Source organism: Staurois parvus, unplaced genomic scaffold (assembly GCF_062004578.1).
Source record: "Staurois parvus isolate SC_StPar_1 unplaced genomic scaffold, SC_StPar_1.0 ptg000244l, whole genome shotgun sequence".
Classification (NCBI taxonomy): domain Eukaryota; kingdom Metazoa; phylum Chordata; class Amphibia; order Anura; family Ranidae; genus Staurois; species Staurois parvus.
The window spans coordinates 4,996,730-5,015,237 of record NW_028318040.1 but is presented as its reverse complement, the minus strand read 5'-3'; the positions used below and the strand labels follow the sequence as shown (position 1 = coordinate 5,015,237).

Sequence of the window (18,508 nt, the reverse complement as noted above, 5' to 3'; positions counted from 1 at the left end):
AGATTCTCCTACGCAACAGAACTTCAAATGTTATCTTTAACTACAGGTGCCTCTGCAAAGGTAAGATAACCTGAAAAATATACTGCATAGAAGCAATCTCTGTTTTATGGATGAATCCAATTTCAAATAGTTAATGAAATTCTACTGATCAATCATTTTGTCTGAGATAAATTGTCATCCACTTTTTCCTCCTAGAGTGTTTTAGTGTACATTCATGAATATGCTCTTGAACTTCATAGACAGACAGTTGTCCTTCACCTTTTAATGACAAAAGGGGAACATTTTCTGTAGTGGTGTATCCAGATTTCTTTCCAGAGCTAAAAAGAAACTGTGAAATTCACAGAGGTGAAACGATGTCCTTGTGTCCTCCATCCCAAGTATGCAATGCTCTATCCTGCCCATCTGAGGGCCAGTGCAGATGACCATTCCAACTCTTTCACTTTTTCTTTTCAAATGACTGAGCAATGAGACCAACACTGAGATGGACTTTCTTAACAACTTGAGCAGTATCATTAGTACTTGCCCTAGCTTTCTGCCATATCCTACTGGGACCTACAGTATGTTCAGTGTGCTTTCTCTTTTCCTATATTGAGTAGAGCTACAGGAGATGAATTACCAATCAGTAGTTTCATTTTACTTTGCTTGGATTGTCACAATCCCACTGAATCTAGCAGCAATGCACTGATTTCAGCACTTCTACTTTGTGAACTTTAAGTCTTTCCCTCCCATTGCAATGCAGTAACTGCCCTCCATCTTCATGTTCACTCGCCTCCCTGTTTACAGTTTATATTTTACTATATTGGAAAAATAATTATACAAGCTGCTGCCCCTTCCATTTGCAGTGGGATGTGTGGGGGTGGGAAAGGCTTGCTACTTGTTCTGAGTGTTAAGAAAATATATGATCACACTAGTTCAATAATGTAGAGCCAGTTGAGAAGAGTACTTTCTGTTATTGTCTGATATATGAACTTTTCTTTGCATTTGTATCCTAACTGATTTGAATTCTACCCAATGTTTTTCTTTGTGCCTTTCTAATATGGGTATGTCAAGAGGAGTAGGATCTCCTTGTCTGTCCAACAGTAACAACAATCATTGTGATCATCTACAGTATAACATTATGTCCACTTACCAAAACTACCTGATATTAAGTAAGTCAGCTTTTGGCTACTGAAACAGCCCTGACTCATTGTGGCATGGACTCCACTAGACCTCTGAAGGTATGCTGCTGTATAACCTTTTCCACTTACAACACATCAACTTCAGAGACAACATGTTCACTTGCTACCTAAATTATCCTAACGACCTCCAGGTGCCATTGTCACAAGATATTCAATGTTATTCACTTTACCTGTCAATGGTCAGAATGTTATGGCTGATTGGTGTATATGAGAGATGGCATCATTTAAAGGGTAACCTCAGTTTTGTTGTAACAAAAAAAACATTCCCTCTGGATGATCTACATACATTGCAAGGATTCTAAAAAAACATTTTTACAGATTGCTGCTTGTTTCTGCTCTGAAGAAAAACCTATGTTCTTGTCAATGTATGAAGTGAATCTGAATGAGAGTTACTTATTTATTATCTAGCAACTGGTGCACTTGCAGTGTTCTTTTGAGAAGGGTTTGAATCCCTTTGCAAGTGTCTCACCAAAAATAATTTTTTTGTTGCAGAGGATGCTTAAAATCTGACTTGTATTCTAGAGAAGACTTCTGGGAAACTCATTAAGCAGGAAATCATATTTCTGAGTGTACAAAAGGCCACCAGGATGCCATATTGCATTGCATTTTACACAAAATTAAAGCACTGCAGACCAAAAATGAAAGGTCAAGTTTAATAACATTCAATTACAACACGGTGTGTGTAGCAATTGTATATGCTATTTTGTTATCTTCTATTTCTTGCCACAAAAGTGGAACTATCCTTTAAATTACTTACCTGGAATATCATGGATCTAAAAAATAAAGAGAAGTGTTCTTTTGCCTTAAAGTATCTTAAGAAACAAAGAACAGGTTTTATAGTTTTTCTTGAGACTCATTTGGTAGGTCAGCAACAAGCCACTCTCAAGCACCCATGGGTAGGTTGGGTACATGGGTAGGTTGGGCACAACCTCTTCTAGTCTATGTATTTTATGTTCAAACCACATTTTCACATCTCTGTCACAATCAAAGGCTTAGCCTTTAGTTCAGACCATCCATCTGTGAGGGTTGTGTGGCAAAAGGAACTTCAATAAAGTTCTCAATGTGTGCTGGGTCGCCAGCATCCTCCCAATTAGGAGCCCCCAGTAGGTTCCCTGAAAAGATTTGGAAAGCTTCTAACCAAAACACACTTGGTGGATTCATAGTGCCATAGGTATCTTGAAGTTTTTCTTTTACCTACTGTATGATACAGAGGACCAATTCTTCCCTTGCTCAAAAATATTGGTTACCTATCCAAGATTCTTTCAGACTATTCCACAAGTTGAGGGACACTTAATTGGTTATTGAGAACACCTCCTCCAAGGCTAAACCCACTTTGAGCCCCCCTCTTGCTGGACAAAGATGTGATGTCAGCTGCATGGCATTCTTTTTTTGATGACAACAGTTACTCTTCTAATGTACTATCAATATGGGAGCATGTACATATGACATGTTCCTTAATAATATTATCCTTTTGCAGAATTCTGTGGCCACAAAGGTGCTCTAGCAGAAGCCACTGACCAATTTGCATGAAACCCCACCCCTGAAATTGCTAATAAGCTCATACTTCAAACCTGATTGACAATTGAAATACATTTCACCAATGCAAAAAAAGTTTTCCTTTCAACATCCTAGGATATTTGAACATGGGGAACACTGTAGGAAACTTCTAGTTTACTGAGCACAAGCCACCTATGGTTACTTCATTGCAAACTTCCAATGGGGGAATGTCAGACACTCTAGAAGTGTTTTCATCCCTGCCACAACTAAGTGAGTGTCAGGGCTGGGCTCCTGCTACTTACCAAGCAGTTTTTTTCTTTCAGTGCTAAGAAGCTGTCAGCCACTCATTGTCTCCACAGTGACTCACCTGGATAACATTACCTGCCTCATTAGTCCAGTCTACAGCCATCCCATTTTTGCAATTTTAGCAGCTTAGGTCATTTCCTCCTTGCCCTTGCGTGGTCTATGATCTCCAGTGTATTCCTGCCTGTGTTCCTGTGTACAACTGGCTGACTTCTCTTCTGATTCCTGTTCCTGATTTTTGGCTCCTGACTACACTGACTACTGGTTTCCTGACTCTGGTGCATTTGATAACCTGCTATGGCATCCAAACCCTGGCTTCTGTTTTGACTGCATTCCTGATCTATGTTATATTTGCTATTGAATTACAGGTGTGATTTTAACTGCACTTTCTGTCTCCGCCTGGTTCATGATTCCTGACAGTGAGACCCAAGAGACTCCCATCACAAGAGATGGCAATACATACAGCAGTATTCCTTTTTTTGCCAAGCCCAAGGCACCAGGTACTGATGGCTCATTCACTGCATTCTGTGCAGCTTATACTCTTATACTTATACCCCCAAAATTTTAGAACTCCACAAAGTAATTTTTGAGGCACTTGCTGGCCGGGTTTAATGTGAGAGGTAAATATAATACTGGTTCCAAAGCCTGGGAGGGACCCACATCACCCTGAATCCAATAGACTTATTTTTTCCTACAGGTTGATAGGAAGACGATGGTCCTGGTCCTACATACTTGAACCTTTAAAATAGTTAAGCCACCTGAATTTCTATCCATTCTGCAGATGTGTAATATAAATGCTGCACCACCGCTTCAAATTCTTTTGGTACTAAATGATTTTAGCTGTGCCGCACTTCAATACATGACCATATCCCACATTTAGACAATATAAATGAAATAAAACCAATGTGTACTTAATACCATATAAACCATAGTATACCTTATATGCACCCCTCTTCACCAGGGACTCTACCAATCCGTATGGGTAGGGGGATATGTGCATATCTATATGACTGTGAATGTACAAAATACAATATACATTGCTATAATGGTGAAAATTAAGTGCATCATCCTAACAATATAAACCAGTCTCAATGTAAAATAAATACAGTGCACTTATATTTTCTTGCCTGGTCCTCAGTGTTTGCATGACAGTTGAAGGTTTTTTCTGGTATCTATCCATGTCCATGTGTACTGATGTTTTATATTTGCTGTACCTTTAGCCTGGATCTCCTCCCTGTTATAATGAAATATATATGATGCTTATAAACTGAGAGATTGTCTTTGTCTAGATAGAGGAACTGTGGGGAAATATTGTGCATGTGCTCTGGGAGGCTGATGTGGGCGCCTTAGCAGACAATGAGAGGGAAATAACACTTGTAGTCCATAAATTAGTCTAGCTTAAGGCATTAAACTCACTCAATTTTTTACAATACACTGGGCTTTCCTCACCGTCATTCATATCTCTAAATATACAGCTACAAGAAAAAGTATGTGAACCTCTTGGGATTACGTGGAGTTTTGCATGAACTGGGCATAAAATGTGCTCTGAACGTCATCTAAGTCACAACAATAGAAGAACACAGTCTGCTGAACATAATACTACACAAACATTAGATGTTGCCATGGTTTAATTGCACATAACATGTAAACATTCACAGTGCAGGGAGGAAAAAGTATGTGAACCTTTGGACTTAAAAACTGGTTGACCCTCCTTTGGCAGCAATAACCTCAACCAAACGTTTCCTGTAGTTGCAGATCAGACCTGCACAACGATCTGGAGTAATTTTGGACCACTCCTCTTCACAAAACTGTTTCAGTGTAGCAATATTCTTGGGATGTCTGGTGTGAATCGCTCTCTTAAGGTCATGCCACAGCATTTCAATCGGGTTGAGGTCAGGACTCTGACTGGGCCACTCCAGAAGGCGTATTCTGTGCTGTTCCAGCCATTGTTTTGTTGAATTACTTGTATGCTTTGGGTCATTGTCCTGTTGCATCACCCATCCTCTGCGGAGCTTCAGTTGGCGGACAGATGGTCGTACGTTTTCCTGCAAAACGTCTTGATAAACTCTGGAATTAATTTTCCCATCAATGACAACAATCCGTCCAGGCCCAGAGGCAGCAAAGCAGCCCCAAACCATGATGCTCCCTCCGCCATGTTTTACAGTGGGGATGAGGTTTTGATGTTGGTGTGCTGTGCCTTTTTTTCTCCACACATAGTGTTGTGTGTTCTTCCCAAACAACTCAATCTTGGTTTCATCTGTCTACAGTATATTTTGCCAGTAGTGCTGTGGAACACCCAAGTGCTCTTTTGCAAACTTCAAACGTGCTGCAATATTCTTTTTGGACAGCAATGGCTTCCTCCGTGGTGTCCTCCCATGTACTCCATTCTTGTTTAATGTTTTCCTTATTGTAGATGTGTCAACAAAAATGTTAGCATGTGCCAGAGATTTCTGTAGGTCTTTAGCTGACACTCTGGGATTCTTCTTTACCTCATGCAGCATTCTGCGCTGTACTCTTGCAGTCATTTTTACAGGACGACCACGCCTAGGGAGAGTAGCAACAGTGCTAAACTTTCTCCATTTGTAGACAGTCTGTCTTACCGTGGACACATGAACATCAAGGCTTTTGGAGATACTTTTGTAACCCTTTCCAGCTTCATGCAAGTCAACAATTCTTGATCGTAGGTCTTCTGAGAGCTCTTTTCTGCGAGGCATGGTTCACATCAGACAGTGCTTCTTGAAACTAGTAAACCCAAAACAGGTGTGTGTTTTTTAAGGGCAGAACAGCTGTCAGCAACACATCCAATATCATCACACTGATTGAAGTCAAGGTTGGCTCACTCCTGGCTCCAAATAGCTCTGGCAGAAGTCATTAAGCTAGGGCCTCACATGCTTTTTCCTCCCTGCACTGTGAATGTTTACATGTTATGTGCAATTAAACCATGGCAACATCTAATGTTTGTGTAGTATTATGTTCAGCAGAATGTGTTCTTCTATTGTTGTGACTTAGATGACGTTCAGAGCACATTTTATGCCCAATTCATGAAAAACTCCACGTAATCCCAAGGGGTTCACATACTTTTTCTTGCAACTGTAAACCTCATCATAGCCCACTCTGTTCCAAATGTCAAAGGGTCCCTGGCATTTTTTCTTTTCATTTATTAACAAAATAATTCAGTGTAACTTAGGGTGTGGCTGCCATCACCCCTATTTCCATAATACAGAGAATAATATCTTACATTTGATGGGATTTTTAAGGCAAACTTAAATTGCACAAAAGAAACCAATTTTTTTAAAAAAAAAAGAATCAGAATTTTATTTGTACAAATCATTAAAAATTGTTTTGCTTTGCTTATCAGCACATACAAAATGATCATTACATATTGCCAAATATATTGCATAGCAATTCTGACTATTTATTAATTTTACAGAATTATGGAATGTTACAATATATATCCGGTATGCGTTTTGAATGCATTAACATAGATTCTTCTTCAGGGATATGATAGCACTCTACAATAATAATTATTAATAGTCAATTTTAGCTAATATTTTTATAACTATTTAGTATTGAACCAAACCGTATGAGGTAAATAACTTACATAACCACCACGGATAATCAAGAAAAGTTGTTTCACTATGTCAGGAGATGAATCCCCTCCAAAAATGAGGCTATCATTTTGATGTGTGTGAACCACAGGTGTCACATCACAACCACTGCCATAATAAAATGTATATATGGGTATAATAAGGTATGTAACGATCAATCATGAAAAACTATAAGTACAAAAGAACAGCATCCAAATAGACCATTGGTATGTTTACATTGGTAGAAATACATTTCATGACTACACATCTCCTTATTGGATACTAGTAGGGACATAATATAAATGTATATAGATCATAAAATGATCACATAAATATATATATCCTTTTATCGAGCATTCAAGGGGACCAACATACCAATTAATTTTGTTGTCTCCCATCTATTAGTAGTACATAAAAAATATCAAATCTATTAAGACTAAAGGTAATGGAATATAAGGACAGAGGGATTTGTAAGAAATTGCAGAAAAATGGAATAGCGTTCCTCCAAAAAATCAGACTAAATTCTAGTAGCTTTGCCTGGTTATTCAAATTGTGGCCTTATATAAGGTCAATAATGGGTATGATATGTGTATTTCCTCCCAAAATCTGGCTAGATGCTGGTAGTTTTGCCTGGTTGCTCAAATTGTGGCCTTTTACAGGGTCAAAAATGATGTGATGTGTGTATATCCTCCCAAATGCGGAACAAGTACACTGGACAGGAAGATGGTGCCCATCGTGTGGTCCTCGGCATTCTTCCAAACTGCGCATGCGTGATTATGCCATGCAAATTGATGTCATGTCCTTCCCCGGAATGACGCATTTCCGAAGACCATGCGGGAGCCATGTTGTAGACCGCCATCCACTATTTGTATATCCAGAGTCTTGTGATCACTCAACTGGGGCAGTAATCTTTGACCCCCTGGATCCACATCTCATATTAGGAAACTGAGAGGCCTGATTCAGGAGAGCTTGCTGCTGGTCGTCAATATTTATGATTACAAAGCGCTATTTGACCACCTTAACCGAGGTCAATTTTTTCTGGTGAGTTAGAAATTCACTGATTGTCTGCAAGTGGTGAAAGAGGAAATCTTTGGTCTACGGGACTACATCTTTATGGGACTGTCACCAAATATATGTTCACTTTTCATCATATTGTGTCCAGGATTATCATTTGTTTTATGTTATTGATAGATAATTTTACTTTTGTTATATGACATATTTTAGTGCCTATTCACATATTTATATATTGTAGCATAGCAAAATTTTGTAAAATGAATAAATAGTCCGAATTTCTGTGCAATATATTTGGAAATATGTAATGATCATTTTGTATTTGCTGATAAGGAAAACAAAAACATTTTTAATGACTTGTACAAATAAAATGTTGATTCTTTTTTTTTTTAAAAAAAGTGGTTTCTTTTGTGCAATTTAAAGTTGCCTTAAAAATCCCATTAAACGTAAAATATATTTCTCTTCTTTTCATGTATTATGGCTTTGCCTAATGATTCAGAGAGAACAGGGCTCTTTTCCCTCTCTACTCATAGCCCACTGGAATCACCTCTCGGTATGTGGGATTTATCTGATTCCTATAAGGAAGATTTCTACATCTCTCAAATAAAAAATCTGAGAGATGTGCAAACAGTATTACTGTCTACCATTTTGCAAGAAACCACACTCTGACAAGGGTATTTGTTTAAGGCTAAACATTTATTTCAGTAGCAGTTTCTTTAAAAAAAGGGTTCCATGTAGCATGGCACCATATTAATCTTTTTACACACTTTAGTGCCTGTACTTATTCCAGAGGCTAAGGAAAAATGCAATGCAATCCTTCAATAACTGTGATCCTATTCAGATGAGAAACTTTTTGTTTTCTTTCTATTTCTTTGCACTCTAATGATATCTAATGATTTCTTTGCACTCCATGATATTGTACCAAGAACGCCTTTTACTTTTATCTCTTTATCTGTGCTTGTACATTTCTTGTGTACTTCTTTAATAAAACATTTCTCCATGTTGAGCAAAAAAATGTAATTGATGGTAAACGTGACTTCTGATACTTTGAAGAGTAAAAATTCACATAATTATAGACATTATAATAACAAGCAAGTGCATCTACTGTCAGTGAAAGAAGGAAGCCCTGAGCAGTGTATAGATACTGGATGTGATGAGATTTTTTTTTTACTTTACCTTTCTTAAGTTAAGTGAGAGGCTCATAGAAACACAAAATTTGATGATTGCAATAAATTATTTGGCACACAAAGGGGTTGATTTACTAACACTGGAGAGTGTAAAATCTGGTGCAGCTCTGCATAAAAACCAGCTTCTAATTTTTTTTTGCCAAAGCTTAATTGATCAAGCTAACTTAGATTGGCTAATTGGCTACCATGCACAGCTGCACCAGATTTTGCTCTCTCCAATTTTAGTAAATCAACCCCGAGGAGTGGTATGTGGAAGTATTCATAAACTAAAGTGAACTGATAGTAGAACAGCCTGGAACATGGAATGTAATGTAGCACAACATCATTTGCCTGATAACATTTGGATCAATAAGATAGCATTCTTTTGATAGAAATGCACTCTATGTATACATTTAGGTTAGCCACTTGACCTCCAGAGGATTTACCCCCCTTAATGACCAGGCCTCTTTTTGCTACTCAGCGCTGCACTAATTCAACTGATAATTGCGCGGTCATGCAATGCTGCACCCAAACAAAATTTACGTCCTTTTTTTCACACAAATAGAGCTTTCTTTCGGCGGCATTTGATCACCTGTGCGCTTTTTATTTTTCACGCTATAAACAAAAAAATGCCAGAAATTTTGAAGAAAAACAATATTTTTTACTTTCAGCTATAAAAAATATATAGTAAACTCAAAGTTGGTTATAAATTTAGGCCAAAATGTATTCTGCTACATGTTTTTGGTAAAAAAAATTCCAATAAGTGTATATTGATTGCTTTGTGTGAAAGTTATAGCGTCTACAAACTATGGTATAGATACTGCAATTTACGCCATTTTTTTGCTATACAGCGCTGCGCTAGTTTAACAGGCAATTGCGCGGTCGTGCAATACGGTATATAAATGAAATTTACATCCTTTTTTTTCCCACAAATTGAGCTTTCTTTCGATGGTATTTGATCGCCTGTGCAGTTTTTATTTTTTGCACTATAAAAAAAAAAACTAACAATTTTGAGGAAAATAAAAAATATTTTGGACTTTTTGCTATAAAACATGTCCATTAAAAAAAAATTTTAAAATCAAATTTAGTCATAAATTTCTGCCAAAATGCATTCTGTGACATGTCTTTGCTAAAAAAACAAAAAACAATACGTGTAAATTAATTGGTTTACATGAAAGTTTTAGCGTTTCCAAATGGTGGGAAAGATACTGGGATTTTTAGGTTTTTTTATACTAATAATGGCGGCGATCAGCGACTTATGGCGGCGATCAGTAACTTATGGCGGCGATCAGCGACTTATGGCGGGACTGCGGTGGACATTCTGACATTGGGGGGTACTGACTTGGGGTCACTGACATCCCCAGTGACACCAATACAGTGATCAGTGCAAAAAAAAAAACACTGACACTGTACTAATGGCACTAGGGAGGAAGGGGTTAAGTTATTATTCAGGGAAAGGGTTAACTGTGTGAGGGGAGTGTTTTACTAAGGGGCGGGGGTGTGTACTGCAGGGAACACCGCTGATCGGGAGAGAGAAACTCTTCTGTCCCGATCTGCATGTCCTGCAGCAGTCAGGGAACTGACAGAAAGCACTGCTACTGCAGCTGTGCTCTCTGTCAGCGATTGCCGCCGATCGCTGGGACATAGCCAGTAACGACCGGCTGTGACCCGGCGACTGACATCCGCGGCTGTGATCGGTGGGACAGGTAGGGTGGCGGCATGCCTCACGCGCGCCCCCTACCTGTTTACAAAACACACGTTTTAAAACGTGCTTTTGCCCAGCTGTGCCGCCCTGCCGCCGTATTTATACAGTGGCTGGGCAGCATGTGGTTAGGCTTTTTAACTAATGTATTTGAAAATACAATCAAAGTTAAACTGAGTAACATGTTACACAATCATTAGGTGAGAACACATGTTAAAAATAAAATACATAATGTTTTTATTAATTCACAGTTTTGCTTCATAAATTTAAAGGATATTCAGATGCAGTTGAGCGCTTAGGTACACTTTGCTTGACATACTATAGAGCCAAGTCAAAATATAACTCCCTCACTGGAAGATTCATTCTGGACAACAATCATTAATATAATGCTAAATGTCAGTGAAGCCCTAGATGTGCAAATACATTATGCTATTAACCTACAAAGATTAATTTTTTCAACTTGGTAGACTTTATCTTTTCTTCATGCTTGTGCAAACTCTTTTTCCACATTGCAACAGTTTAAACACATCAGATAACATACACCTGCAAAATAACAAGGGCAACGATTTGAGGACCTCAAACCTTTATCCAGTGTAATTAGCTGTTCTTTTAGTCACAATAGAGACAGTATCTTTGGCAGGGATTACAAAAATGTCACCCACAGGTTTTAAAGGCTCCATATCCAATACACATGCAATGGCAGATAGCCTGATATAGAATGCCAAACAACAAAATTATAGCAAGAACCATCACTGACTATTAAAACAGGAGACTACCCCATAGTGTTGTCCTTTATTTAGCATTACATTTTCATATACAGCATGTTAAACATAATTCATAATGTGGTATTATTATTCAGATATTATTTTAGCGTATAGGGAAACAAAATTTATTAGCTGCCTTTTACCTTCTGTTATACTTATGATTGTATTTAAAGCACTTGTAAAAGCTATTTTTTTAAATAATAAACATGTTATTGCACAGAGCGATTCCTTTCCTTCTCTTCTGGGAAAGTAGCAGCATTGATCAAATTATACATGGGGTGTACATAATTAATGATAAGACAAAGAAATTGTAAGAGGAAAGTTACAGCGGAGTTCCAGCTGAAAAAAAAGTCAGTGGCTACAAAAACTGTAGCTGCTGACTTTTAAAATACAGCCACTTACCTGTCCCTCGGTCCAGCGGTGTCCTCGCCACCACTGGTTTCCGTCTGCTCACCCTGGCACCGGCATCTTCAGTGTGGACACCTGGCTGTGACAGCTTGCGGCTTTAGAGCTGGGCGCCCACTTCGCATGCCCAAGAATCACTGTGCTTTGTGAATGGCCCCGTGGTCTTCTGGGACCTGTCATGTATCCCAGAAGACTATGGGGAGGGAGGACAACTTCCACTACCGATCACCTAGGCGAGCGCAGCGGACGTGGGAGCGGAACTTGTCAAATTTGGGTACCTGCGCCCCAAAGGTGCCAATTCTTAATGGGGAGCGAGGGACAAAGCATTAAAGTGGAACTTCCCCTTTTGGGTGGAACTCTGCTTTAATCCAGTCATAGATGGTTTGAATCTCAGCAGATTAAGCAGGGACCAGCCAAAGTTCAATCCATCTATGGGCAGTCTGTATGTGCAACCAGTCTGTCTGATTTTTTGCATGTGATCCCTGCTGGAGGCTACAGCTGCCAGCAGAGAGTATTGAGTTCTGTTGGCAGGGAATGCTACTCGCTGGCAGAACACAATGCTGTGGGATATTAATATTGATGGGGGAAATGATACATTTTCTTTCCTTCCACAAGCAGTGGAAGGAAAGTAAATTGTATACTCTATGGCTTGCTTTAGAAAAGAAAGGCCCAGTGAATAATTGCACACATGTTTTGAGGCTTGGGAAAGTAACTTTCAAACCAATTTAATGGGTCATATACTGCGCCCATTGAGAAGATAGATAATTTAAGAAAGTATACAAGAATATTGTAGACAACATGAAAAATATCTAAAAAACTAATGAAATCTGACATAGGTATCTAAATACTGTACTTGTTATGTCTCTCTGCAAAACAAACCTAAATAAGAACTATGGTTGGGATATTCTCAGCATGTCCCCATTCTTCAGCACTTCAACTATTTTTCAAACCTAGCTGTTTCATCCCTAAAGGGGAGCTCTAGTTTTTTTAAATGCTTCTACAAAAAGATTTTAACCTGACTGGCCATTGACATTATACAGACACAAAGCATTGTGTGTTAAAGAGAGATAGCTAACACTGAATATATTAGAGAGGTATTCATTTTGCAATGGAATTCTCCACAGAACCTAAAGTGTTACTAAGCCCAGGACCCTGCATTCACTATATCTGATCTCCAACAGTACACACAACATGTAAATGCAATTATTTTAGTAAATATTAACTGCTAAATACCTTTTCTCATCAGCAGTTAGAGCAGTCTTGTGACTTCTAACAGTGTTCAGCAGAGCACTGGTTAAAGCTTGTAGAAGGAGTTTTCTCTAGGAGGATGAAGAATCCCTGACCTCTGCCTGGCCCCTGCACTGATCATATGCACTCTCCCAAGAAAAAAAACAAACCTCTCTAGCAATACACACCAAACTGAGCAGGTGCAGTGTCTCCACATGATATGTCTTATCAGGGGGACACTGAAAGAAGGGAAGGATCAGATAAGTCAGGATCAAACAGTGTTTTTACATAATGCAGAGGATTACCCCCTTAGGTTCCACAGTGAGTATAACAAGCATGCTTTACTGCATATACAGACAGATTTTACTTTTGTGGGTTTAGTAACACTTTAAAGAATGTGGTGAAATTTAATTTGGCAAAAGAGTGAAAAACAGCATTTTGATTGCACATGATTGGATGATGGACATCAGCGGTTTTACCTCATTCACTAAATTCTGAGTAAATTTCCCAAATTACAATTTACCTTGCAAAGTGAACAGTCTATTCGCCTTTAGTAAATCAACTCCATTGTGTGTGTTATAGAGTCAAGCATAAATTCTGCTAACAACATATTGATATATGAGAGGATAAGAAGGGAGCAATAAATCACATTCTATGTGAAATATGCGTTCTATGCTGGCATGGAAAAAGTGAATGTGAACTGTGTGCTTTTGAAGATCACACCAGGGTAGGATACTGCATAGTGAACTGTCTGCTCTGAGGAGAAGATCTTATTGGTTGCATGGAGTGAATTGTGTGTGCTGGAGTGCCAGGTTCACTGATGACATGAATAATGTGGAGTGAGCTCACTGGCTACATCAGCCTTTCTCAACCAGGGTGCCCAGGCACCCTAGGGTGCCTTGAGGTTTCTTCAGGAGTGCCTTGGCAAAATCAAAATGTCTAAAAATTGCCAGCAATGCCAGCAATGTCTAAAAAAGCCAGCAGGTGGAAAAAGCCTGCCTTTTAGTTACACAAAGCCACAGGTTTTCATTGTGCACCATTACGACCTTCTAGTCGCTGGCGTCTTGACAACCAATGACATCATCAGTTGATAAGGAGGATGTCAGCTGCCTGCACAACATCCTTGTTTGATCCTCCCCTGCCTCTCTCCGTCAGTGCTGGGGTAACATTAGCTTGGTGATGGAGAAGAGACATATTGGAATACTACTTAGTACCAGTGTGCAAAAGTGTTTTTACTTTGGAAGAATAAATCACCTCTAATGTTGGGTGTCCTACATGTGTGGATGTTGTTGTGTTATATAAAACTATTAGAAGTTTTTCTAAAAACTATTAGAATTAGTTTTTCACATTTTAGAATGGGGTGCCCTTTTAAAATTATGGACAGTCTTGAGACACCCCATTTTAGAACAGGGTGCCTCAAGACTATTCATAATTTTAAAGAGTGCCTTGGGACTGTCCATAATTTTAAAAGGTGCCTTGACTGAAAATAGATTGAGAAACACTGGGCTAGATGAATTCTGGAGAGTGAGATGTATGCACTGTAATGCAAATCTCAATATTAGAATAGATAATGAGAAATATGCTGTGTCTTTTGAATGGCTGATCTTTACTTCCTATGTGTGCCTTCTCAACTCAGTGCCTGTGCATAATAGAAAGTCAATTAAATTGTGCGTGTTTATTTCCTTAATTAAAAGAAGAGCTATTTTAAAATAAAAAAAGGCGTGGGATGTATTACACATTTGAATAAAAATGATTTTGTAGCATGCTTGAATTACCTCCAATGTGCAGATTAAGATGGAGAACAGAACAAGGATGGGGATGCAATGTAATGATCTAGGTGAGCAGTCGAGGGATATTAAAAGTTATGTGATATCATGGAGTCTTATTACAAGGAGTGTTTTTGCAGATTGCTTGTTCTTATAGCATTGGCTTCTTAGTAATCATATTATTGATGGTGATGTTGAAATAAATGTTATGTTTCTTAGGGAATTAACCTAATGCACTGTGTGTTATGGCATATACTTTTTTCATGAATATTTTTCCAAAGCATTTATTTATTTATTATTTATTTCAGGTCCTTATATAGCACCATCAATTTACGCAGCACTTTACATATATATATATATATATTGTATATTCACATCCGGGTTAGAGTTAGGGTTAGGGTTCCCCCTAGGGGGCATGGTTCCCCCAGAGGTCAGGAACTGGCTCCAAGCCCCACCCCTGCGACTAAGTGCTCAGATGCTTCACACTCTGCATGCTCGCTTCTTTAGTGGGGCGTGAACTGCATTTATCTGTTATCATTTATATAACAATACAAACAAAACTGATACAAAATATTAAAGTATTAAACTAATCTAAACTAATTGTTATAGTATGACCATTTATTGCAGTATCAAAAGGTAAACTATTATCCATAATCAGTAAATAAAAAATTACCTTTCTTTTAGCCCTGAGTTGCTCATGATATTTGTCAGATGTATCTCCAGGTATTTCTCCACCCCATAGAGTAATTCCAACAATCGTATATGTAATTCCCATGACAAGCAATGGAAAGCAGTACACAAACAAGACCACAATGATTTGATACCTGAAATATAAAAGAGTAATACAGGATAAATTCATTGGGTAACAAATGTCACAGCAAACAGTTTCATAACAACACATTCCTATCTGGTAAGTTAAAGATATTTTATAGGTACTAAACACCCTCCCTAAAAATACACAATTAGGTGCACGTTTGTTAGTTCTCTTTTTATATGGTGAAACTTGTAGTAGGTTAAACCTTTCTTGAGGCCAAACTTTTTTTTCCACACTTCGAAAGAGTAAAACCTTTCTTATTACTGCTCTCTATGGCGAGAATTAGGGATATTTCTCCAAGTGTCCTTTTTCTGCCAACATGCTACGAGAACAGGAAGTGAGGTGAATTCTGAAAAATTTTAATTCTTGTCCTAGTGGCAATGTTGACACTGGGACAGGAAGTTGAAATCTTATCCAGATCTTATCAGTGAAATCAAAAAGATTCGAACTCTTTTCTATTATGTTTTAAACTAAAAATCAACAACAACAAAAAGTTTTGTCTGGAGTTGCCTTTGAATGCAAACCATGCGAGAAACATGGATGCTGCCTGTGCTGACCTCTTCATTTGAAGATGTTAGTTGCCTGCCTAGTATGCATGCTCTCTTGCTTAAAGATAGGGAGTTAAATGTAAATATCTCTGACTTTCTTGGTTTTGAATAGTGTCTTAAAAAGTGTTGATGTCCATGCAGCAACCTGTATTTTCAGAAGAAGGTCCACAATGGAAGCCAACATATATTTCTTATAACATGTTTTCTGTAGGGATGAGCATGAAGTTCCAATTGACCATGTGGCCATTTTGCGTGCCAAAACCTCCAACTGATGTTTGTAAACAAATACCAGCTGGAAGTCTGTCATGTAGCACCATTGAATTGGATCAGTGATGTCCCCCAGAATCCTAGCTGGTTTGCTTACAGAGTCTGGTGGAGATCTGTCATTTGCAATGGGAATAGCAGTGGGTGAGAATTTTCAGGTGTGGCAGATGGTTATGCTGGCAGGTCCACGTCATCGAGCTTTGCTCATCATGGATGACATGGAAAAACATTACTGAGTAACAAGGGGTACTATGTACCCTGTCATAATTCATGTGTGTGGAGGGACAGATATCTGGGGCCCCCTTGCTCTAAAAGGTGCTTCTATATTCTGATAAGTCACCCCCTCAGACCTCAGATTCTCCTGGGGCAATGGATACTCGCATCAACATAGAGAAAAGGTGTCTTGCAAGGGGAGGGGAGTCTTGACCACATATTCTCCTATCCAATGCTTCAACAGAATGTGACGGATTTCAGGGGCAACTTAATAAAATACAAAAGCACCCTCTTAGATAAAAGGGCCCCCAGATATCTGTCCCTCAGATCCTCCTGGGGCAATGGATGTTTGTATCAACATAAAGAAAAGGTGTCTTGCAAAGGGAGGGGGGCTTGATGATATATTCTCCTATCCTATGCTTCAACAGGATGTGAGAATCCTTTGGGGACAACTTATTAAAATCTTAAAGCACCCTTTAGGACAAGAGGGCCCCCAGATATCTGGCCCTCCCTCACGTGAATGAACATGGAGTCCTTAGCACCCCTTGTTACCTATTCACAAAAAATGTGAATAGTAAATAAAACACACACACCATTGGAAAAGTCCTCATTTAAAAAAAAAAAAAAAAAATGTCCCCTGATGTATATTCAATGTCAAGCATATCGCCTAGCAATATAAATCCACATCAATCACGATGAGTGAATTCCATCAGTGTAGAACCACTGCCACACCTGGCATTCTTCACCCAATGGTACTCTGACCACAAATGACAGATTTCCAACTGAATACTGAATGCAAACATTTCCTGTGCATGTGAACTGACAGAGACATTGTTTACAGTATTCCCCAAAAGGACAACTGCTGAATAAAAATGCAATATCTGCTATGCACCCAAAAAATACCTTTTAATACAGGTTTAGGATTATTGATCTGATTTGGAGATGTGTCAATATGTTGGGCTATATGTTCTATTATTATTATTATTATTATTATACAGTATTTATAAAGCGCCAATAGTTTGCTCAGCGTTGTACATTACAAAGGGGGACAGAACATGTGACAGAACAACAATACAATGCAAAACATGAGGGGATCAAGGGCCCTGCTCTTTCGAACTTACAATCTAGGAGGGAGGGTTCTAAGAGTATCATATGTTTTATATAGAGGATTTTTATTACAGTATATGTTTTTTAGTATATGTATGTTGATTGAAATATTGTCAGGTTGGGTTACTGGTCAATTGAGGGTTTGCATGGTTTGACATCTGAAACTATTAACCTTGAGCTTCCACTGAGGGAGAGAAAGAACTTCTACAGGAAAGCCCAACCCCAGCTGCAAATGTTAATACTGGGATCATGACTGCACCAGCAGCCATGATCCCGGTACAACCACTTCCCTCAGAGGACATATACTGTATATACGTATGCTGGGTGGCTAATGTTTAAAAGTAGCACAGGCTGAAATAGAGAAAAACACTCTTTTTTGTTTTTGTATCCTTTTTCTATATAGATAGCATTAAAGAATACTCTTTGCAAGACCATAATCCAAAGGAAGCTTAGTTTAACTATTATAATGAGGATATCACTGAATAAACAGACCCATAGTGAAAACAAATTTAAAAAAAAGCATGCACTGCAAAGATGTACATTTTTATGGACATACACTTTAAATTAAGACAGTTACATCCCAGAATCCAAATTTAAATCAGTAAAAACAAAATATGTATTACTAATTTTCTATCAGCAAATAATAATGAGATTTTGCACACTACTTAATTGATATAAGTTAAAACAGCTAGCTGTGGGTACCTATAAATACTGGTATAAAAATAAAACTAGTTTGATTTTTACATAATGCACTGTATATCATCTTCAAGCAATTTCATTTTGAAAGCAAAGGATCTAAAGAAAATGTGACTCTCCAAAAACTCTTGCTACAGTGCACTAGGCAAGTAATAATACAAATAGATCTTGCATTTACTTGTTAATTTTTTTCCCTAAGTTACATCAAGCAGTGGAAATGGCTATGACAATGAAGAAGAGAACTAATATGACTCATTTTA

General features: G+C 38.3%; 1 protein-coding gene across 1 annotated transcript in view; it reads right to left on the bottom strand.

Annotated features, from left to right (window-relative positions):
- The window catches only part of TACR3 (tachykinin receptor 3), a 267,740-nt gene that overhangs the window by 106,120 nt on the left and 143,112 nt on the right, over positions 1 to 18,508 (bottom strand). The window contains exon 3 of the mRNA XM_089680526.1: positions 15,280 to 15,430. Coding sequence (XP_089536652.1) covers positions 15,280 to 15,430 — 151 coding nt within the window. The remainder of the gene's footprint in view (positions 1 to 15,279; positions 15,431 to 18,508) is intronic.